Source organism: Xiphophorus couchianus, chromosome 10 (genome assembly GCF_001444195.1).
Source record: "Xiphophorus couchianus chromosome 10, X_couchianus-1.0, whole genome shotgun sequence".
NCBI lineage: Eukaryota > Metazoa > Chordata > Actinopteri > Cyprinodontiformes > Poeciliidae > Xiphophorus > Xiphophorus couchianus.
This window is the reverse complement of record NC_040237.1, coordinates 16,268,837-16,293,005: the sequence shown is the minus strand read 5'-3', so window position 1 is coordinate 16,293,005 and position 24,169 is coordinate 16,268,837. Positions and strand designations below refer to the sequence as shown.

Sequence of the window (24,169 nt, the reverse complement as noted above, 5' to 3'; positions counted from 1 at the left end):
AATTAGAACTCTGAAAAGTTGGTTCTGGAAGCCAGTGAATTAAAAGAAATAACATAAAAATGTGTGGGAACCTTCGGTTTGAAACGTAGTAAACTGATATGTTTTACGCTTTACATTTCCCGCCGGCAAAAACACTCCTCCCACGCCGCCTCATAATTTCCACCCAGGTCACCATCCGGTTGACTGTTGCAGAGTAAGCCCAGGCAAAGAACACCTCCAAAACAGCGGATGTGGTTCACGGGGGGGAAGCCAACCAATCAGGACGCAGCACCCGTTGCGTAGAGGCGGGACATGGAAGAGAAAAAGCCGAACGTTGGCACACGCCAATCACGCTGGGAACGCGGCTCTGGTTGGTCCGGCGCTGCTATTAAGGAGGGTCCTGACGACAGTCGCTGTGTTGAAATTCCAGTGCTAACCAACTTTAGCCAGCGCGCTAACATGTAATTGAGCGAATTTGAAGAGCTTCACGTGCTGCGCAGTCCTGGCTTTAATAGCGTCAATGATAAGTTGCAAACAGGCCGCAAGTGTAAACATTCGCCTCCATGTTGGCTGCTGCGTGTGCATCAGCTCCTGCTACCGGGACATGGCCAGTTAGCCAGTACGCAGCATTCGTTGGATAAACGAAGCTGGCGAGCTAGCTGGAAGGAAGGGGGAAAAAAGCCGTTCGGACCGGGGCGGCGGGGGGCGGCTTGTGAACAGGTTCGTCGCTCGGAGGAGGCGGAAAGCCGGATGCTGTGACTGCCATGAGTCCCGCAGGCTGCCCCCATGTGAACAGCTTCAAAGTGGACAACTGGAAGCAGAACCTGAGGCTTATTTATCAATGTTTCGTGTGGAGCGGTTCAGCCGAGACCAGAAAACGCAAGGTAACAAGTGGAGGGGAGACAAGTGTCCCACTGTGCGACACAACCTGTTTTTTTTTTGTCTTTGTATTGAATGTCTGACGAGTTCCCCGCCCTTCCAAATGAGGCACATCTAATGCCAAAAAAAAATAGCTTTCAAATAAATAAAAACTACCCTCAGAGGCTTGTGCTCTTTGACACAACGTGTAGCTCAAACTAAAGCAAACTTGTCACTCCAAACATTGGCTCCTATCAAAGCTTAGGCTGGACACTAGATCTGAGAGCTGATGTGCGTCTGTTTGCGTTGGCACTGCGCCTGCTGTGGCTCCACTTCCTTCCACCAGCGTACACAGTGGTATTTCCACGTCTGAGGGGATTCTGCCAGGTTTGAAACAACCAAACCTTCCCCCGTCTTCCCTCACCAATAAATCATGCTACATCCGCGGAAATCAGCCTTACAAATATTTCACTACGAGATTGATCGACGAGGTTCTGTCTCTTCGTCACTTCTTATACATCAAACCTTACAGATGTGAGGATTATTGGGAGTGCTACGTGCGCCTCTGCAGTGTGGGCTGGGGTCTGTATCTGTTTGCATCCATTCTGCACTTGCATGTTCTCGTTGAACGTTGCTGGGGGCGGGTGGTGTGGGGTACTTGCTTGATGCTCACCCTCTAACGCGAGGAGCCTGGCACCGCCCTTGCTTGATAGTAACTCTCTAGTGTCACTGCATCTGAGATCATTTTACCTCAGTATTTATTTTCCATTAATTATTCTAGCTAGAAAAAACGGTATGGGACAGTATCCAAATGAAAACGTCATGCCGCGAGACGCACTGAACCAATAATTTATGGAAAAAGAAAAAAGCCGGTAGTGTTTAAAGGTGTCCGATACGCATGTTTAGACGTCAAACCGGATACGCATGTTTAGACGTCAAACCGAGAGCAGTGCCGATACGTATTATTTAAATGTGATATATCGTCAAACTAATAACGATTACTTTTTTGTGGTTTCCTCTTTTCATTATGTAAAACACAGGACATAATTTAGATAAATGCTACAGGTATTTTAACATAATCACATGATAAACTGTAGAAAAAAATGTGTGTGCATTTTATTTCCTTTGTAAAGTGCAAAAATATATCATGTTAAAGCAAATCATAGTAAAAAAAAAACAAAAGGTAGACTTTAGAAAATAATGCAAAAAAAAAATATTTAAGAGGGTAAATGAAACTAAAAGTATTGATCCTGGTACTGATACCGACTTGATATCAATATTTTTGGATTAGAGAGGAAATAATGATCTTTTTTTTGAGTTGGTCACTGACATTACACCTCAGGAAAATACAGTGAAGTTTGTGGTTGTGATGTGAGAAAACAGCTGAAAGGTATGAATACATGAATAGCTACAGTCACACCTTTCCCCCCATGGAAACAGGCAGACAGCAGACGTAGTCCCCCCCCCATCATCAGACCTGGCAACCCTGGTCCAGCTCTGACGCGACTCTGTAGATGCACAGCATCATTTCTTCAATATTTTCCGACATCCCACTGTAAGACGACGCAGCACAGCCTTTGATCCCAACATGCATCAGCGAGCCTCGGTTTCCCCATGACCCACTTTTTCGCTTTTGAACAAGTTTTCCTTCCTGTTTTCACTTTGGGGGTTCAGATGATCTTTTTCTTTTCTCTCTGCGTTATTATTATTTTCAATTTACCCAATTTCAGTTCCAGTGTCTCATGCGGCATTATTATGTTATGTCACATCTCAGCCGTGAATCTGTTTTCATTGGTCCTACTCTCCCTCCTCGCAGCCCTCATGTTATTAACACACAAAAATCTTAAATTTCACTTTCTCTCTCTTCTACCTCCTTCATCCGTGTTCCTCTCATTTTGCCCTCCCTGCTGTTTCCAGCATTCCGCATTTCTTCTCATTTCCATGCAGGCTCATTGGCATGCCAGCATTTCATCTGCATGCACCCCTCTTACCCCCCGCCCCCCCGGCCCCCTCTGCTACTTTTCACAGACAAACAGAATGTATGTGTAGCACAATTTGAATACACTGTATTTACACTCGAGATGTTTTTCTGTTTATTTTAAAAGGAACAATGCACGTCACATAATATGCTTCAGTTAGCCATTAAGGCTAGTTTTCATCTGTAGTCCCTCAATGTGCAATCAGTATAGATACAAGATATTTAAGACAATCTAATAAGCTTCTTCCCAAAAATAGAGAATAATAGTTTGTTTTTATTTTTTAACAAAAGTAAATCTAGTTACAAATTAAGTAGAATAAAGAGCCATATAGCACAAAAGTTCACCACAATGCATTAAAAAAAAACAGAACTCAATGTTTGGTGCAGATCTGGTGAATATTATTTGTTCCACCTCTCCCCTCTGCAGGCCAAGTCATGCATCTGCCACATGTGCGGAGCCCACCTCAACAGACTCCACTCCTGCCTCCACTGTGTCTTCTTCGCCTGCTTCTCCAAGAAACACATCCACGAACATGCCAAGAGCAAAAGGCATAACCTCGGTATGACCACACACACACACACACACACACACACGCTAACACAAATTTGTGTCCATTTACTTTTTTATCTGATGTATGGAATTGAGTACGTTCGGAAAAACGGAGCAGATTTGGTAAAATCAGTGGCAGTTCTAGCATTATTGATGCCCCAGGTAAGGGTTGCTCAGGGATTTCCCCCTGGCAGTGCACCAGTTGCCCCATCGTGTTTTCGTATTAAAAATGTTGAAAGGTGACAGGAAATTTTGAAAGTAAAACAACAACCAAGCAGCTATGGCAGCGGACTAAATAAAACTAGTCTCTCTGTGTGGGTTGTGCATTCATAATCAAATACCATTATCGTTTTAAATGGATAAGTTGTCTGCTAAAGATTACTGATGTTTTATTATTCGAAAACAACAGGTAGAGTTGAACGTCATACCAGACTTTATAGATAAACTGGGTGTTTAGGGTCCTGTGCAGAATGGCAGGGCTGTCCATTTCAGTGATTTCTTTTATTTATTTATTTTATTTTTTACTTTTTAAATAACAGATCAGCAATCTTCACACTGTGTCTCCCATTGCAGTGTACTGCTTTGGCAAAATACCCTAAAATCTAGTGGCTGATCACTCATAAGCTGATAAAATGCATAAAAATGTCACTGCATGTTATTTATTATCATTATTATTATTGCACTCCACTGTGTGTTCAGATTGTTAATGCACTTGCACCGAAAAAATGGCACATCCCATTATTTACGGCTTATAACAGTGCGCTAATATACGTCTCATTACACTGTGTTCCAAATGATTATACAAGTGATATTTTCTCAGATTTTCTTAAATGGTCAATGCAAATGATGGTCAGTATAATTTTCAAGTCATGAACTATTACAGTATAAATCAAATTTTACTGAACAAAGCTCCCCATGAGAACAGTATTTTTTTAAAAAATAAAAAACTCTAAATGCACTGTTCTAAATTATTAAGCACAGCAGATTTTCTAAACATTTTATTGATTATAAATAATTGCAAACGGTCATTCTTTGAATGTGCAGCATTAGGGTTAACCCTAACGCTATTTCAATCAGAAACATCTTAACAGACCAAGTTACATGTTAACATAGGAGACCTTCTTTGATATCACCTGCACAATTCTTGATCCATTGAACTTGTGAGTCTGCGGAAAGTTTCTGCATGAATTTCTTTGCAGGATGTCAGAATAACTTCCCAGAGCAAATACAACCTGACATTATATCATCATTATTTATAGAATGATTTAGAAAACAAAATGCTATACAGATTTGTCAAAACTATTTCGACCCATATTAGAACTAGGACCAGGCTTTGGTCCTAATATGATGGAACTAATATGACACTGGACATATAATGGTGCGTTCACACCAAACACGTTTTGAGAGTCAGGCGCATCTGATTTACATTCAAAGTCGAAGGCCGATGAGGCGTTTGGACCTCCAATCCAACGGGGAGGTCCGAGGAAAGATGGACCTCCAATCAAACATCGAGGTCCATGCGACCAACCTCCACTGGTTGCATGGAGGGGCTTCGTGTTGGCGTTGGCCTGAAGGCCAGTCTAAGCCCGGCTCGGCCTTTACGCCGACCAACACCTGGTGGTACTAACCTGGATAACTATCCAAACTCAGGTTTTGCCAACACTGGGCATTATGAAAATTACATGTTTTACACAAATTTAGGAAATCAAAACAGACACAGGCAAATAATATTCCTAACTCCAAAGTCAATGGAGAAAAGACAAGATCAATTTCAGAGTTAAAAAACACCAAAATAAACATTAAAATTTTCCTATATATAAAAACTGCAGCAGGTACAATTTCTAAAAAAAACAATTGGTCTCTCTAAATTGTCCTAAGTGTGAATGTGTGTGCGCAAGGATAAGTGTGTTAGATGAATATTTGTTAAAAGTGTCTGACAGTAAAATATGAAACTGAGAATCTGAAAATTCCTCTGACTCTGCTGCTGTCCAGAAACAACCAATCAGAACCAAAAGACAAACTTTTGGTTCTGATAGGTTTCTAATGCGTTGAATATGTTTCAGCACATTCAACACATTAGACTACTAATGTACTGCAGCTATGCAATTGGCAGAAATACAACCTAACATTATATCATCATTATTTATAGAATGATTTAGAAAACAAATGCTATACAGATTTATCAAAACTATTTCGACCCATATTAGAACTTTGCATTCATTTCCCTTCATTTTAGTTGCTGTGATTTTGCTTAACACAGACATTTTCCCTAATCCTAACCCTATCTAAAACTTAATTCACATTTTACCTCTAAATGTTACCCCTGACTCAAAGCAATGAGTCCATCATATTAGGACCAGGCCTTGGTCCTAATATGATAGAACCAATATGACACTGGACATATAATGGTGCGTTCACACCAAACACGTTTTGAGAGTCAGGCGCATCAGATGTTAATTCAACATCTATGTGGAGGCGCGTTGAGGGCCGATGTGGTGCGTTTGGAGCGCCTAGCGGCCGTTGGGAGCGTTTGACATCAAACAAGTCCATGGCGTCCAACACTCCACATAGACTTTGAATGTAAACCAGACTCGCCTGACGCTCAAAACGTATTTGATGTGAATGCGTCATTAGAATATTCAGTTCCATTGGTAACAATGACATCCGCAGTGATGTCATAACTCTACGATATCACAAAGGAATCTCTCTCTTGGCTGTAGCTCACAGACAGCGTTTTCTCAGACCTGTTCCACAGTTCTATCGCGACAGATCACTCTTTAGAGCACGTTCGAAATTAATCCTTTCAGAGAAGAAATAATTTACCAGAATATAGATATGAAGCAACAACAGAATACTTGTGAACATGAAGCTTTTCCAGCTGAGCTTTCATGGATTGAAATGATGGAGCAAAACATCCAAGTCGACTACGATGAAATCCTTGTTTTTGACGACGACAGCGAGCCGGAAGATGAATCATCGGAGATCCAGGGTGAACCAAGTCCTTCCGGCGACTTTGAGAGCCCAAGATCATTGGAAGTCGAGCAGAAAACAACTCCTTCTGCTGGCTTCGAGATCACCCCCTTAGTGGAAAATGTGGACGAGACTAGCCAACACGTCATCAATCTCACAAAGCAGGTAGGCGATCTTAAAGAAGAACTGCAGAGTAAGATTTTTGAACTCCGTGAGGAAAGAGACAAAAGGATTGCATGTCAGGCTGAAGTGAAATCACAGCAGGAGGAGATTCATAAGCTGCAAAAAATGTTGGAAAGAGAACGTCATCTGCAAGTGAAACGTGAAGGTGAATCAAAGAGCATTCTTCAACAGCTGGATCACTTCAAGAGGGAGGCAGAAAAATATGAATCCCGCAATAAAGGTCTGATTGAAGTAATGATTGAAGGATACAAAGAGAGACTTAAATTTGAGGAACAGATCAAAAGTCACACTGAGCAAGCTTCCAAAATCAAAGAACAGGAGGAAAAAGTGAAATCATTGCAGGGTCAGGTTGCAGACCTAAAGATAAAGTTGAAACTTGCTCTGGAAAACAACCATCCGAGAGTCTCCACCCAACCAGAGGTCCCCCTGCAAAAAGAAGGCTCCCTTAAAACAGAGGAGACCAAGGAAAGACAGACCTCCAATCAATCAGGGAGGTCCGAAGAAAGATGGACCTCCAATCCATCAGGGAGGTCCGAGGAAAAACGGACCTCCAATCCATCAGGGAGGTCCGAGGAAAGATGGACCTCCAATCCATCAGGGAGGTCCGAGGAAAGATGGACCTCCAATCAACCGGGGAGGTCCGAGGAGAAGCAGACCTCCAATCAACCGGGGAGGTCCGAGGAAAGACGGACCTCCAATCAACCGGGGAGGTCCGAGGAAAGACGGACCTCCAATCAACCGGGTAGGTCCGAGGAAAGACGGACCTCCAATCAACCGGGGAGGTCCGAGGAAAGACGGACCTCCAATCCATCAGGGAGGTCCGAGGAAAGATGGACCTCCAATCCATCGGGGAGGTCCGAGGAAAGATGGACCTCCAATCAACCGGGGAGGTCCGAGGAGAAGCAGACCTCCAATCAACTGGGGAGGTCTGAGGAGAAGCAGACCTCCAATCAACCGGGGAGGTCCGAGGAAAGATGGACCTCCAATCAACCGGGGAGGTCCGAGGAAAGACGGACCTCCAATCAACCGGGGAGGTCCGAGGAAAGACGGACCTCCAATCCAACAGGGAGGTCTGAAGAAAGATGGACCTCCAATCAACCAGGGAGGTTCGAGGAGAAGCAGACCTCCAGTCAACCGGGGAGGTCCGAGGAAAGACGGACCTCCAGTCAACCGGGGAGGTCCGAGGAAAGACGGACCTCCAATCAACCGGGGAGGTCCGAGGAAAGATGGACCTCCAATCCAACAGGGAGGTCCGAGGAAAGATGGACCTCCAATGCAACAGGGAGGTCCGAGGAAAGACGGACCTCCAATCCAACAGGGAGGTCTGAGGAAAGATGGACCTCCAATCCAACAGGGAGGTCTGAGGAAAGATGGACCTCCAATCCAACAGGGAGGTCCGAGGAAAGATGGACCTCCAATCAAACATCGAGGTCCATGCGACCAACCTCCACTGGTTGCATGGAGGGGCTTCGTGTTGGCGTTGGCCTGAAGGCCAGTCTAAGCCCGGCTCGGCCTTTACGCCGACCAACACCCAAGTGGTACTAACCTGGATAACTGTCCAAACTCAGGTTTTGCCAACACTGGACATTATGAAAATTACATGTTTTACACAAATTTAGGAAATCAAAACAGACACTGGCAAATAATATTCCCAACTCCAAAGTCAATGGAGAAAAGACAAGATCAATTTCAGAGTTAAAAAAACACCAAAATAAACATTATTGAAACTTTCCTATATATAAAAACTGCAGCAGGTGGAATTTCTAAAAAATTAATTGGTCTCTCTAAATTGTCCTAAGGTGTGAATGTGTGTGCGCAAGGATAAGTGTGTTAGATGATGGATGGATGAATATTTGTTAAAAGTGTCTGACAGTAAAATATGAAACTGAGAATCTGAAAATTCCTCTAACTCTGCTGCTGTCCAGAAACAACCAATCAGAACCAAAAGACAAACCTTTGGTTCTGATAGGTTTCTAATGCGTTGAATATGTTTCAGCACATTCAACACATTAGACTACTAATGTACTGCAGCTATGCAATTGGCAGAAATACAACCTAACATTATATCATCATTATTTATAGAATGATTTAGAAAACAAAATGCTATACAGATTTATCAAAACTATTTCGACCCATATTAGAACTTTGCATTCATTTCCCTTCATTTTAGTTGCTGTGATTTTGCTTAACACAGACATTTTCCCTAATCCTAACCCTATCTAAAACTTAATTCACATTTTACCTCTACATGTTACCCCTGACTCAAAGCAATGAGTCCATCATATTAGGACCAGGCTTTGGTCCTAATATGATGGAACTAATATGACACTGGACATATAATGGTGCGTTCACACCAAACATGATTTGACCGTCAGGCGCATCTGATTTACATTCAAAGTCGAGGGCCGATGAGGCGTTTGGAGCGTTTGACTCGCTCGTCAAGCGAGTCCAACATTCCACATAGACTTTGAATGTAAACGACTCACCTGACTCTCAAAACGAGTTTGATGTGAATGCGTCATTAGAATGTTCAGTTCCATTGGCAACAATGACATCCGCAGTGATATCATAACTCTATCATATCACAAAGGAATCTCTCTCTTGACTGTAGCTCACAGACGGTGTTTTCTCAGACTGTTCCTGTTTCAAACTTAGGAATATTTTCCATTTATTTGAAGATACAGAACCAACCCATTCTCAGGTGAGAGAGACTCACCTGGTATCAAGTAAAATTTGAGGTACTTTAATTACACTGAAGATAAATTAGTTTAATCAAAGTACGTCATGAATATGTGTACTCCGTCTTAAGTCCAGAGCATAGTAGTTGTTTTTTTAAATTACTTTTACCAATAGATGACATGATGTATATATATACTGTACTGTATATACTATATGTTACCATGGCGACGCCCTATTTGGCTGTAGCTGCTTCGGCTCTTGGTAATACAACCAATTTATTGCTTAATTAATTCAATATGCATATAAGATATAACAAACAACTTTATTGAACTTGTGAGTTTGTGGAAAGTTTCTGCTTGAATTTCTTGGCAGGATGTCAGAAAACCTTCCCAGAGCTGCTGGTTTGATATGAACTGCATTCCACCTTAAGATCTTCTGCTTAAAGAAACTTCAAAGGTTCTCAATAGGGTTGAGGTCAGAGGTCAGAGGATGGTGACCACACCATGAGTTTCTCCCCTTTTCATGCCCATAGCAGCCAATGACACAGTGGTATTCCTTACAGCATTCATTGTCATGCAGGAAGATGATTTTGCTGCTGAAGGTACGGCTCTTCTTTATGAACCATGAAAGAAAGTGATCAGTCAGAAAGTCCATATACTTTGCTGAGGTCATTTTCACACCTTCATGGACTCTGAAGGGGTCGACCAGCTCTCTCTCTCTCTCCCCCCCCCATGATTTGAGCCCAAAGCATGACTCCACCACCTCCTTGCTGACCTCACAGTCGTGTTGGGATGTGGTGGCCGTCCACCACTAATCCACTACTGCGTCCATCTGGACCATCCAGGGTTGCACAGCAGTCATCAGTGAACAAGTCTGTTTGAAAATTAATCTTCATGTACGGCTGGGCCCACTGAGACCGGTTCTGCTTGTGAGCTCTGGTTAGGGGCCCAATAGTAGGTTCATGCACCACAAGCCTCTGGAGGATCCTCCACATTGAGGTTCCAGAGGCTCCAGCAGCTTCAAATAACTGTTTGCTGCTTTTTAAGGGCATTTTAGCAGCTGCTCTCTTAATCCAATGAATTTGTCTAACAGAAACCTTTTATCTGTACAAACCCATCTTTGTTCTCAATCAGCCACAAATCTCTTCAGAGTACGATACGCTTCAGTTTTTATTATATATCTAATGTTTTCATATCTTGTCATACGGCACTACACTATCTGATGATTTTCGTCAGCAGAGATCCTTTCTCTTTCCCATATTGCTTGAAACCTGTGGCCTGTTTAATAATGTGGAACATCCTTCTTACGTAGATTCCCTTTATTTGAAAACTCACCAGACAAACCAATCAAACCAGCTCTCTGAAATTAATTATAGTGATTCAAAGAGCCCTGACACACAATACCATCTAGAAATTTAATAGCACAACAAAACATTCAATCTTTATGACACTTAAATCCAATTTGCATAATAATTTGGAACGCAGTGTATTGATACCTGCAGCTTGTCGTAAGGCTTTGATATTTGACACTTAGATGGAGGCAGTGTTCTCTAAAATGGGCCTTCACAGAACATTTTGAGTGAGGTGAGCCATTTGAGGTGGCTTGTGCAGTCTGTGACATATTCAGTGTGTCAATTACAAACCTGGTTTATTAAAAAAAATTATTTAATGAATAACCGACACTTAGCCTGGGGGGAGTGCAAGTAAAGCATGGTGGCCTGCCAGGCTGGGTTCTCCAGACGCCCAAAATTGTGGTCAGTTTTCAGTCATTTGTCTTTTTTTTTTTGTTGTTCTGTTTTTATCTTAGTGTACTGAAATCTTTTTCCAATCTCAAGCTTGAGACGGGTTTTTTTTCCGCCTTTTACACAAATTCGTCAATTGAATTGTCGCGGAAAATCTGCCGGTTTTAATTTAAATTCTAAATGAAATAGTTTTTAGTGGAAATCAACGGTGTAGTTGACGAGGCCCCATAAGAGACCACGTACGCCCCTGACAAGATGCTACCCTGAGCACTGAGCCTTATTAAGAACCGCCGCTCTGAGTCTGTTCTAGTTTCCCTATTTTTTAACTCTGTATTGTCTTCTGTTCATCGGAGTGTGTTTGTATATAAAGAGAGCTTTTAGTTGTGTGTGTTTGAACACACTCAGACCTCAGTGTGGCACGCTGAGACATTTTATTAAGGGTGACATAGTTAGGAGCTCTTACGCAAGCTAGTGCAACATAATTGCAACACCTACAAGGAGATAAGCCTCGAGGGGGATGGTGAATGTCACTGATGTATTTGTTTCCCATTGGAGGGAATATGTGATTTTATTTATATATATAGTATATAGAAGGCAAATCACAATGAAATTTGATTTTTATTTCAGAAACTCTTTCAGACATTGAACCAGTCAGGCTTTTGGATGTCACTTCTAGTTGCACGTAGGCTGCTATCATAGCGTGTTCCCCCCAGCAAGTAATGGAACAAAAACAAACATTTCAACTCACTAAACAACATCATTTTATGAAACCGCCTGTAGATTTGAGCAGAAGAGGCTGATATGAGCCAAGAATTGCTTGGACGCTATTTAGAAACAACTACTTGTTGACCGAACGTCGACTTTTAATAGTGGCTGCACATCAGATACAATTCCAATTTCAAGTGACGTCCGTTTTCAGTCGTTTTTCAATTGTTTAAATGCTTTTTTTATGCAGTTTTTATTTATTTATTTATTCCTTGCTACATCAAAGCCAGAAGTCTGGATTCTAGTGCATCTTGATTGATTTAGCTCATATATTTTGTGGTGTTGTACAGAACCAGAATTCTGAAAACTTTCATTCTCTGACGATTGTTGGACTTGGGGCTGTTAATTTTCTTATTGTTTATCACTTTTCTTATCAAATTTTTTATAAGAATTAAAAAAAAAGAAAGAAAAACTGACATTAACGGAAGTGCTATTTTTTTTTAAATCATTTTCTCCACTATGTGTCAATATATATCAGTAAATTTACATTTATTGAAAAAGGTAGCTATATGGCTTTTTAAAAATAATTTTCTTTTATCCTTATCACAATTGTACCAAAAAATATTGGGATAAAATTCAAAGTCCATGTCTCCCACCGCTATATTGCACCATGGAGGAGCATATTTAGCATATTTGAAAGCAATTTGTTGCATTTGGTCCTTTGCAACCAGGTTAAAACCAAAGACAGTCAGTTAAGAAACAGAAATATTTAGTATTCCTTTTCACAATTCACTGCTTATCCGCCTTCATAACCAAACATATTCATGCTAATGATACATTTAATTGTTTTTTTAACTTGGTGCAATACTGTGCGTCTGGTGATGATATTTCTTTTTGGCAAATACCAACAGAACTATATAATCCTCACAAGGAGGTTAAAAATTGAACACAATTGTGAAAAACTTCCAAAAATGTAAAAAAAGAAAAAAAAGTAAAATTTAAATTTTCACAACTGTTTTTATTCAAATCAAGGTAAACGTTTTGGGTTATCACGGTCACGTTTTAGCCAAATTGTTTTGTTGTTGTCCTGTCACTGATGTGGGCGGGGACGGCTCACTGCCAAGGGGGGCATCTCCCTAGGGGCGTCCCTGAGTGAATTTATTACCACGCTGACAAATGCTGATGGTGGCGAGACAAAATCTGGGGTTGGCAGAAGCTGAGACACCAGGATTTAGTAGATTTTTTTTGTTTGTTTTGTTTTTTGTCCCTTCCCTATACTAAATTATCGGCTCCCTCAGGAAGACTCCCTGCTGTGTACGTCCCACTGAGCCTAATTGTGAGTTTAATTAGGGTGGCGGCTAAATTATATGCTACAAAAATAGTTGAAAAGAAGGCAGAGAAAAGGGACAGATCTCAGCAGAGCGGGGACGGAGTAATTAAGCCGCACTTAATGAACCCGACGAAACCGGCAATTATTAAATAACCCTCCTCGTTTGCCGCTTTTTAATTCAGCCATTTATGTTAGTTTCCTCGTGTGTTTTTTTTTCTTCCCCTCCCATTTCCATCCTCTCGCCGATTGCCCTCCTGTTCCCATGGTTACCTGGTGACCCTCTCGATACAGAGAAACGTCGGAGTTTGGTTATTTGCACCGTTTTTCTTCTCAGATCTTTCTAAAATCCTTCCTTTCCTGCATCCTTTACTCCGGTTTGCTCCATTCACCCCCCCACCCCCCCACTTCCATACCTGCAGAGGACATCTGTTGAGATAGAGGCCCACAGTGTGGTTGTTACGGTGACGTCAAACGGGTAGCTGCGTACTGTAGAGGAGGAAAAAGGAGTTGTTGTGTGAACTCTTAAAGCGCAGTTTACTCCGTTTCTTCTTCTTCTTCATGTTTCCAAGCGGTGTAGATTGGTAATCACACAGACTGCACCAACATCCTCTTCCTCACAGTCCAATGAACCAACGTGTCCTCTGGTTTTTGTCATTGTGCTCTGTCTGTCTGTCTGTGTGTCTCTCTCTCCTCCTGTCTCTGTGTGTTCAGCCATCGACCTGCTGTATGGGGGAATTTACTGCTTTATGTGCCAAGACTACATTTATGACAAAGAGATGGAGCAGATTGCCAAAGAGGAGCAGAGGAAAGCCTGGAAGATGCAAGGTACGCCACTACGCCTGTGACACGACATCCATGCTGTCCAACTGAAATTTCTAACTCCTCTGAAGCCATGTAGTGGCCATGTAGTGGCACGGTCTGCGGCCTCTTGGGAAAAGAATCCCTGTTGTATGGGAACTCGGGTCTGATTGGACCCATTCATGCCGAGTCGCAGAGTAATTGCAAAGTGTTAGATTTGTTTCAGTCACCAATTTCACTCCAAAAAACGCCGGGAATATTTAAATATTACACGTGTTACGGAACAGGTCGCCATCATTTCTACTTAGTGGTATTGCGTCAAAATGAAGAACATTGAGCATCTCCATCTAAAATGACCTTCAGTCTTCCTCGGGTTCTTCTTCTTCTGAAAATATTTTAATCTACTCGTCTGAAAATGCAACCAGAAATCAGTCTCCATGGTGAAATGACCAGACATCAAGCTGTGTCGTTCTGCACAAAACATATCTGAAACATTACACATTAAGGCCAAACTGTATTCATTAACTACGTCACTGTCGTTCAAATGCAGCCTGTGGTAACATTTTCACAGGCTTGAACTGAAAATGCGTTCAACATAACCTTCCTCAGGTTCCTTTCTTTTGCCTTTTCTCTCCCTCTACTTCATTTTGCTTCACTCCTGTAAGCAGCACGGCGCACAGTAGTTTCACAGCCATGTTGGTTTTCAGCTTTCATTTTGTCGTAGCGGTGCGTCACAATCAGCTACACGTGGAGGAAACTCTTATTAGGTCAGCTGTGACAAAAGTGAAGCGTTCGGACCTACATGCCAAACGCTGTGGGTGTGAGGATGATTTCCTACGTTAGATTTTTTTAATGACGTCGCTCATGGTGGCAGCATGTTGGCCCAGTTAAAGCAGTTCCTTTCGTTCTGATTTGTTCCCTTTTCATCATTTTGTGGAGTTGAGGCGAAAATAATTCCACCTGGTTTTGGATGCTGTGCAGCTGTAAGGACTTTTCTTCTTAGTTAAGACGCCGATGTATTTTGAAAAGGTGCCTTCGTTCTGCGCCGCAGGCATCGGGGAGAAGTACTCGACGTGGGAGCCAACCAAGAGGGAGCTGGAGCTGCTGCGTCACAATCCCAAGAGGAGGAGGATCACCTCCAACTGTACTATTGGTTCGTGCCTCTGCACACACACACACACACGCCCACACACACACACACAATTGCCATCTCGGTCATTTTGCCAGCGCTTCTGTTTCAAGATCGGAGATCAGCAGAGGCATAAAGAGTAGAGATGTTTTATTTATGGGGTTTTATGGTTTTGGTGTAGCAGTTGGACCTGATGGATTGAGCCGTTTCACTGACGCGTTCAATGAATTAGACCATTAGACGATGCACTGTGTAGATTGCTGGCGTATCGTGTCGGGGGTGTAATTAGGACGCAGCATCGGTGAATGTTGAGACAGCAGCCGTCCGGCCGCGTGCGACTGCTCCTGGCGTTACCTTTTAACACCTCGCAGAGGCCTGCCGTGACCTGCCCAGCGTCATTAGCATCACTGGCACCGTTAGAGGATGATGGCATTTCCAGGCCTGGCTGCTCCTCAGTGAGAACGCCGCCCCCCTCCCGCCTCCCTCGCCTCAGTCAGCAAGCGGTCGACTTATAGGGGGGGGTTGGGGGGCTTTATCCTCCGTCTCTGCAGAAAGAAACAGAGTCTCTCAATGTTTTTAGCTACAAGTTTAATTGTGTACTGGATGGAAATGATGCCTGGTTTTATTGGTGGCTTTTCTTGAGAAACAGCTCAACTGGGCCTGTCGCAATAAATGAATTAACCGCATGATGAATTGAAACGAACTTGATCATTTCCATGTGCATGATCTATTGTTTTTCCTCTTTTCTCTCTTTCTACCAAAAACTGGATGAAAAGTCTTCAGCCTGGTGCTTTTGTCTTTTTACTGAAGGACAGTTTAGCTTACAGAAAATCTGTCGCTGTTTGTTTTGTTTGTTTATTTTGTTTTGTTTGTTTATTTTGGACATTTCAAAAGTCTTCGACTTCTAGTTTTAGATGTTTATTAGAATTTCAAAGTTTATTAGTCATTGTAGAATGTGTTCTTGCATTATTTTGCCATTTCCGTTATATTACTTGAAAATGGTTTCAAGACAACAATATTAACAACTTAACAATTTATCGTCCAGCAAAATTGGTTACTGTGACAGGCCTAAGCACAAGATCAGCCAGATTAGATGGATTATATTTTCAAGTCTTCTTGCTGAGTGTTAATTTGATTTAAGACCAGACTTTGACTGGACCATTTTAACGCAGGACGACATTTTAGGACCTGACCTGCTGATTTCGATCTTGGCTGATTTGTGGGTTTTCAAGGTTTGGAATGTGCTTGATTTTCATATAATATCTTTGAAACTGCACCGTTTTTGTAATAACTCTATAATAAACCTTTATGAGAAAAGATTCCTTACAGTAAGTTGAGTGATTATTTGTTTCTAATGTATTTAAGCCTTTAATTTGAGCACCAAGGTCATTTATCTGAACACAAACTGATCTGTTCAATATAAAGAATATTTTATTCCTGATGGCTCAATGAGTAATTGATCTGTGTAACTGAAATAAAGGCCGTCTTACATTTTACACGTTAAACAACGTTATTGAAATTGAAATCTTTTGACATGAAACCCATGACATCCCAGCGAAACATGGAGGTCTATGGTTCTGACTGGACACGAAGCGGAAAAGTCCGAGGTTTTCATGGTTTTTGCAAGGCTCTCCTGAGCGTGCGTCAGAATGATTTTCTTATTGATGACCAACGCCGTTGGCTTGCAGGCCTGCGCGGTCTGATCAACCTGGGCAACACCTGCTTCATGAACTGCATCGTCCAGGCGCTGACGCACACGCCGCTGCTGCGCGACTTCTTCCTGTCCGACCGACACAAGTGCGAGATGCAGAGCAACTCGTGCCTCGTGTGCGAGATGTCCCAACTCTTCCAGGAGGTGAGGATCTTTTTTAACTTTCCTCTTTAAGATGGGGCCGCCCAGAGGAAGGTTGACTCATTTCCTCGTTCAGTTCTACTCAGGCCACCGCTCCCCTCACATCCCGTTCCGCCTGCTGCACCTGGTGTGGACCCACGCCCGGCACCTGGCCGGCTATGAGCAGCAGGACGCCCACGAGTTCCTCATTGCGGCACTGGACGTCCTGCACCGACACTGCAAAGGTGACGCGCGAACACAGAGATTCCCTTTGGGTAGATCATGAGGGTGGTGTGGGGTGTGGCAGAGAAGTCACGGCGAACGTTTTCTGTGTGTCTCTGCAGACGACAACGGGAAGAAAGCCAACAACCCAAACCACTGTAACTGCATCATTGACCAAATCTTCACAGGGGGTCTGCAGTCTGACGTCACCTGCCAAGTGTGCCAGTAAGTGTGTGTGTGTGGGTGGGTGTGTGTGTGTGTGTGAGTAAAAAACATGAACCCTCGCCCGCCTCGTTGGGGACTCGGAGTGAAGAGATAAAAGCATGAAAAGTGGAAGCGGTGACGCTGCTCTGCCTATAAAACCCCCGTCTCCTTGTGATCCACCCTGTTATTTATCACTCACATCTGCACTCTGAGCCGCTACACTGCAGCAGCATCAAGCCCGCACGCCTGAGACGCGGCTCTCTAGCTCCACCTGGTGGATTCTGGAGGCTATTGAGGCTATTACTCCTTTCAAACATATTACAGTCTTTGGTTGTTGTCTGTGGGGCATTCCTAAGTTGTCTCTTTTATTTTTTTTATTTAGCGTTTACACAAAGGTTGTAGAAGAATGCGTAAAAAACGTTAGAAAAAAGAGAAACCAAGCTAAAATGAGAATCTAATAATGCTTAAACGAAGCTTTAATGTTGCCCTGCGACAGACTGGCGACATGTCCAGGAGGTACCCCGCCTCTCGAGATGGGCACCAGCAACCCTCCTGACCCCATTAGGGACAAAGGGTGAACAGAAAATGGATGGAAGCTTTAATGTTGCTCTGTTGAATTGAAACTAGATATTTTCAGACGTTTTTTTCAACATAAAACCCTAAAAGTAGCATTTTGTGCTCTCTCACTATCCTGACCTTTAATAAATGACATGAGCTTCAATTGGTTGGACTGTGCATGCATGGCGTTCAAGGAGGCAGCAGAAAAACCTTCTCTTCGTATTGGATGGGTCAGGATTATTGAAAAAACACCACAGGTCAAACGCAAAAAACGACCAGTGGCATAAAACAAGACAAACAGTTAAAGTGGTTAATTTGAAAGAACCTCTATCTATGTAACATGTACTTCATAAATGATTAAACTGCTAATAGATTTTATAAGTGAATATCTAAACAAAAACTCCACATTATATGGGAATGACATTATTGGTAGGATATTGGGGTAAAATGGCTGGAATTCATCACTAATTAAAACTTAGTGCACATTATGGGCTGGTTCAGTCTCAACTGATGGCCTAATTAAAGGCCTCTCATTACCAAGAGGATGCCTCCTCTGAACCGATGGGTCCCAGTCCAATGTGTTTTAACCTTGAAAAGTTATTTACAACAGGTTTTTGAATAAGAAATGTACATAACTCATGATATTTGTTGGATTTTGTTTTTAAATTAGTCGACCAGCTTAACGTGAAAGTTATTGTCATTTTTCATTTTCTTGTCATGTAGGTAACTCCAAACACCTTTGTTTTAATTTTTTTGCACACTCTTGCTTCTGCTTGGCCAGTTTGACTTATTTTGTGTCTTGGCCTTTAAACAAAGGCTTCTGATGTCGCCCATGTCATTCTCTGTAAAGTCACGTTTCCTTGACATCTTTCCAATCCCTCTGTTGCGTCCTCAGTGGTGTTTCGACAACCATAGACCCATTCTGGGACATCAGCCTGGACCTACCCGGATCCTCCACGCCTTTCTGGCCCCTCAGCCCCGGAGGAGATGTGACAGCACTTAATGGGGAGAGTCACGCCACTGGAGCCACAACACTTATGGACTGTCTGCGCAGGTAACCGGCACCAAACCCAAAGTGTTTGCCTCCAAATCCCCTGAAGGGGTTGGGCGGCTGTGCAAGTTTGGGTGGGAAAAAAAACATAAATAAATCCTCACCGGTCAGGTTCACCAGACCGGAGCACCTCGGCAGCAGCGCCAAGATCAAGTGCAGCGGTTGCCATAGTTACCAGGAATCCACCAAGCAGTTAACCATGAAGAAGTTGCCTATCGTAGCCTGCTTTCACCTTAAAGTAAAGCAGTTTTTCGTTATTATCATTATCATTATCATTTTTATTTTATTTTTTAAACGATTGTGTCGATAAACCACAGCGTAGATCTAACGCTCCTTTGTGTGTGTGTGTGTGTGTGTGTGTGTGTGTGTGTGTGTGTGTGTGTGTGTGTGTGTGTGTCAGAGATTTGAACATTCAGCCAAACTACGGAGGAAGATCACTACTTACGTCTCGTTCCCACTGGAGCTGGACATGACCCCCTTCATGGCCTCCAGGTGAGCGGAAATAAAAAGAAGAGCCGGTAATCTGGGCATGACAGAGTAAAACAAATCACCTTTTAACTTGTTCAACTTACCCTTAGAAGTCCAAAAATCCAAGATTGCAGCATTTAACACTTTTTTTCAACACTCTGTTAGAAAACCTTTTTTTTTCTCCTACAACCTTTTTGGCTGAGACATATTATAGGAAATGAACTGATAATGTCATCAATTTAGTCAGAAGATCAGTTCTCTCTAAATCAATTTAGAATAAAAACCTGACCTGATTGAGAAAAATGGATGTCATTTTTGGATTCAGCGCTGCAAAATGGTCCTAATTCAGCCGAAAAAAACATAGACAACTTCCAAAAAATAATGTTTTTGTAGCCCAGTGTAATTGGTTCCCCATGTGAGGCTGGAACTCACATCCTTCAGACTTGAAGTCTGATGTGTTTACTCATGCGGCCCGCGCATTATTTGTAACTTTAATGTGACGCATGCATTCTCTTATCTGCGTTTTTGGATGTGTGTGTGTGTGTTTGTTTCAGTAAGGAGAGCAGGATGAACGGGCAGTACCAGCAGACCGTGGAGGCGTTCAACAATGACAATAAGTACGCTTTACACGAATGGACACAAGCCTGGTTTCTGTAGTAAAAATAAACAATTTCTCACTTTTTGTCTGACGTTTTGTAGAAAGGTCTGCCTAAAGAAATCAGACGGCTCCGGCTGATTTAGAACGTTGCTAATGCTACAGTAAAGTTCTGTTGATGGTTTTGTGCCAAGCTTCCAGACCTCTTAAATCTACTCAGCATCTCCAGAGTCAGAACCAAACATGGAGAAGCAGCTTTCAGTTTTTATGCTCCTCTAACGTGGGACAAACTTCCAGAAAACTTTCCAGAATTCTTTTCAATGAAGCCCTCATTTGTTTAGAGCTGCTTTGGATTAAAAATAACTGAATCATAGATTAATTCCAACCTGTTCATCAAACTTTCTAATTTCGTGAGAGCTGATGTTTGTCGTAGCTCGACAAGTGAAGTCTTTCCAGGTGTCCGCATTGCGCTCTGCAGTTGGTCAAATTTCTATTTGTTGTCTTGGCCATTTGGAAGCAAAGTTAAAATTAGATTTTATTGACTGAAAAGTGATTATTTAAATGATTTGGCCACATTTCTGATAACCACAAGAATGATTACAGTCACATATACATGGTCATCACGTTATGTTTTCACCGATATCATGCACCGACATCGTTTCAAAGCTACCTTTTTCTCTTCCCCTTCCTCGTTCCAGGTACAGTTTATTTGCCGTGGTGAACCACCAGGGGACACTAGAGAGCGGCCATTACACCACCTTCATCCGGCAGCACAAAGACCAGTGGTTCAAGTGTGACGACGCCATCATCACCAAGGCTAGCATCAAAGATGTGCTCGACAGTGAAGGGTAAGCGGACCTCATCCGGGCTCCACCGTTCACGTGAGGCTTGGTTCTGACCCCACGCTCCTCTCCTCTCCTCAGGTACCTCTTGTTTTATCACAAACAGTTCCTGGAGTACGAATAGCCTCCAGGAGGAACCCAATCAGGAAAAGGTGACGAGTGCGTAAGGGAGAGTCATGGAGTTCCGTTCCTCCGCACAGCAGCGAGTCCCTGCGCAGGGATGAAACCGATTAAAAAAAATGACTCGTGCAAACCGGCTAGAAATACAGACATTTGTGTTCTTGCTGACGTTATCACTTGAATTCAGGACATGAAGAGGGAAAAAGAAGCTGTGAAAGTCTGCTCTTGCTTTTCAGATCATGGACAGTTGGTGTCTTATCCCGACATTTCTTCTGTTGATTACCACGTAAAACTCCGGGAAGCTTTAGATGCATATATATATTTTTTCTCCATTTTTCTCAAACCCCACTTCCGTCTTCATGCTTGCACAGCCGCATTCATCACAGGCAACGTTTCCGGACACGAGCGCATACTTCGTCTGACGTGCAAACACTCCTCTGCAAGACCAAATATTTTCAGCACGGAAGTTGTCTTATTATGCAGTTTCTGTCCAGAGTTGGGAATAATGGAAGACCATCATCTGACAGTATTCTAACATTATTCCAATTATTATTTGTCAGATTGTTGTAGTCAAAGTGGTACTATTATTATTATTATTAATAAAAAAATAGGCTTCCATAGTTAAAGAGGGGAAATGAATGACCCAGTAAATATATTTTTATACATCTTGCATTCGAATGGTTTGTTTACGGTTTTGCATTCTCTTTGACAAAAGAAAAACAAAATGCATTATTCGTCTGTTGAATCGTGTCGTCGATCATGTTTTTGTACACAAAAGACAAAAAGATGCTAAGGATTTTTGTGAAGCTGCTGCTATTGCCGTTTTTTTTTGTGTGTGTTTGTTTTCTTTACCTTTATCTAGTGCTGAACAGTTATTGGCACCGCCGGGTTAGTTGGTGTAAAGATAGATACATTTCTCTTTTATTGCATTACAATAATCTCACCCCAACAAAATTAAGAACAGTCCAAATTTTTGTGAAATTGTTGTACCTTCTTCTGCCTGTTGGATAGCTCTTTCAGAAAGGGGGAGCTTTGACTGTTCCTCTTTGCATATTATTACTCCATTTTCTAGAGAATGCAGTACTCACTACTTCATTTAGGGCCAGAGACTGAGGGAAAGTTGATTCTTCTCTGGTAATCCAGTTCTCTGTTGATTCCGACATGTTTTGTCAGAGGTTCGGTCTCGACCCAAGTGGTTTGTTCCCAAAAATCCGTACACGAGGCCCCTCTCAAAGCTGATCCCAAATATGAGTTTTCATGCTGACATTTGAGTTTTCAAAAGTCAATACTGCAGCAGTTAAAAGGTTTCGCACATCTTCCTTTGGAAAGGTTAATAACGCGTCTTCCTCTTTGTTCTTTTGACTTTGAAGTGTTCCAACAGTCAGGGGAACAAAAACTACCCCAGGCTGAAGTCCAGTGACTTATTTCAGGTTGTTTTTTTTCCCTGTCTTGGCACGCTCAAACCGTCCGATGGTATGTTAATGCCAAGAAATGAGTGTGTAGGATGCTCCGCTTCAGCCCTGGTGTGTTTTCATCTTTAGCTGCTACAGTATTTTACTATTTGAAGTAGTAATTGGCGGTTCTTCTGTCTGGGTTACTCCACTTTAGGAGGAGCTTTAACACAAATTCATTCTTCCTTTCTTTAACATCAGTTGCAGTAGGTTTGACAACTGGTCGGCATGTAGATGGTGCCTAATGGTTGCTATGGACACTTTTCTCCTTTACCTTCCTGTTTGGGGGCTAAACCAGTGTCCTTGTATGTCGTGTGGCCAGAATAAAAGAAGGTTGACCTTCTTGTGTTTCATTTACAACTCGTGGAAACAGGAAGGCATTAATTGCTTTAATTAAAAAAAAAATAAAGTAAAGCATAGATGAAAAATTCCTGCAGGATACATATAGTTGTCTTTTTGTATTCAACATTATTCTGCATAAATGTACAGTTTCTGTGAGGTTATTTACTGCAGTAAAACATAAATTTATGAAGATTTCGACACGGAATGCCAATAAGTTTTTTTTTGTTTGTTTGTTTGTTGGTTTTCTGTGACTTTCTTTTTTTTTTCCTCCCCGCGTTGACGGCATGTTGTGATGTTGCTGTTTCAGGTAAATGGCCTAAAAAGAAACAAATGGCAGAAAAAGAAGGTCGAGTTTGTGCAAAGGGTCAAAAGCCGCAGCGTTAACCGTCAGCCGCACGCTGCTCCGACTGAGCCGTCCGTTTCCGCGCTCGCGCGTCTACGAAAGAAGAAGCTCAAAAGCTTAGAGTAGATGTTTGTATAAAATGTGTTCTGTGTAAAGAGAGAAAAAAGAAAAAAAAAAAGACAAAGTGTGAGATCTCGTTTGTATGCACGTGTGTCGTGCGTATGCACTGTACGTTTGTGTACTGAATCAGTACTTGCATTCAGCATGCTGCCTAAGCTGGTATCACAGTTTTGATATGTTTTGAAATTTTCTTTCTCTTCTGCTCACATGGCGACGACGATATGATGTGTGTAAAAGTGTATGTGTACAGTTTGTACGTACGAGACGACAGGTGGAGAACTCAAAAGCCGACGGGAGTCATTCCGCTAACACTGCTGCGTCCAGCCGGAGGGGTCGCCGAGAGCGGGGAAGGGGAACCTGTCCTGACCGAGCTCGGCAGCCGTTTCACACACACACACACACACACACACACACACACACACACACACACACACACACAGTTGTTACTGCTGCAAAAACTGGCGAGATTGATGGAAACACTCAAATAAAGAAACTGTATCTGGGAAAAAAAACAACAAAAAAACCCTGCTTCATTTTTTTTGTTTTCTTTATTTTTTGTAGTACAAATAAAGCATTCAGTAGTTGAACTTTGACAGCGATAAATATGACATCGTTGGGGGGCGGGGATGCTCACGCCCTCCTCCCCATCTCACCCCACCACCACCGCCACATCCCTCACCAGATGCCGCCCTGGGCAGTTGCCCCATGTCGCCCATATCAGAAACCGCCACAGATGACAAACCCACTGGAATGATTGACAGATGGCTTCATGTCAATTATGAATCAATTATTGAAATAAGCTAATTCAGTAAACTGGAACATAGCAGGCCATTTGCTGAAAAAACACAGCAGTAATTATGCCTAAATTATACAAAATTATAAATTTTCCATCTAAAATATATTATAAAAAAAACCTTTTTAAATCTGTTGTACCCAGAACTCAAGTGGCCTGTTTTTAGCTTCACCTCGTTAAAAATCTGTTTACAAACCCCCCAAAACAGAAAACTATGACGGATTTTTTGCTTCTCAATTATTAATCTGTTACTCCATAACTAAAATCAACAGATCAGCCCTAAACTGTATTGTTAGATCAAGCAGGAAGAGCTGAACTTTTCTCATATT

At 42.3% G+C, this 24,169-nt stretch overlaps 1 protein-coding gene across 1 annotated transcript; it reads left to right on the top strand.

Moving 5' to 3' along the window:
- The first annotated feature begins 317 nt into the window (after positions 1–317).
- usp22 (ubiquitin specific peptidase 22) lies at positions 318–23,551 on the top strand. Its single transcript, XM_028029943.1, has 13 exons — positions 318–863; positions 3,243–3,375; positions 13,685–13,798; positions 14,823–14,924; positions 16,589–16,755; positions 16,829–16,976; positions 17,076–17,178; positions 18,611–18,769; positions 18,878–19,004; positions 19,167–19,258; positions 19,789–19,851; positions 20,528–20,677; positions 20,753–23,551. Exons 1-13 carry the CDS (start codon positions 744–746, stop codon positions 20,793–20,795), a joined length of 1,521 nt encoding a protein of 506 aa, XP_027885744.1. The 5' UTR covers positions 318–743; the 3' UTR covers positions 20,796–23,551.
- The last annotated feature ends 618 nt before the right edge of the window (positions 23,552–24,169 follow it).

Excerpts from the sequence above, each read along its gene's own strand:
- usp22 (XM_028029943.1), top strand. The coding sequence starts at position 744 with ATGAGTCCCGCAGGCTGCCCCCATGTGAACAGCTTCAAAGTGGACAAC. Across the intron at positions 16,977-17,075 it reads CCTGCACCGACACTGCAAAG|ACGACAACGGGAAGAAAGCC; the intron begins GTGACGCGCGAA and ends GTGTCTCTGCAG. Across the intron at positions 19,005-19,166 it reads TAGCCTGCTTTCACCTTAAA|AGATTTGAACATTCAGCCAA; the intron begins GTAAAGCAGTTT and ends TGTGTGTGTCAG.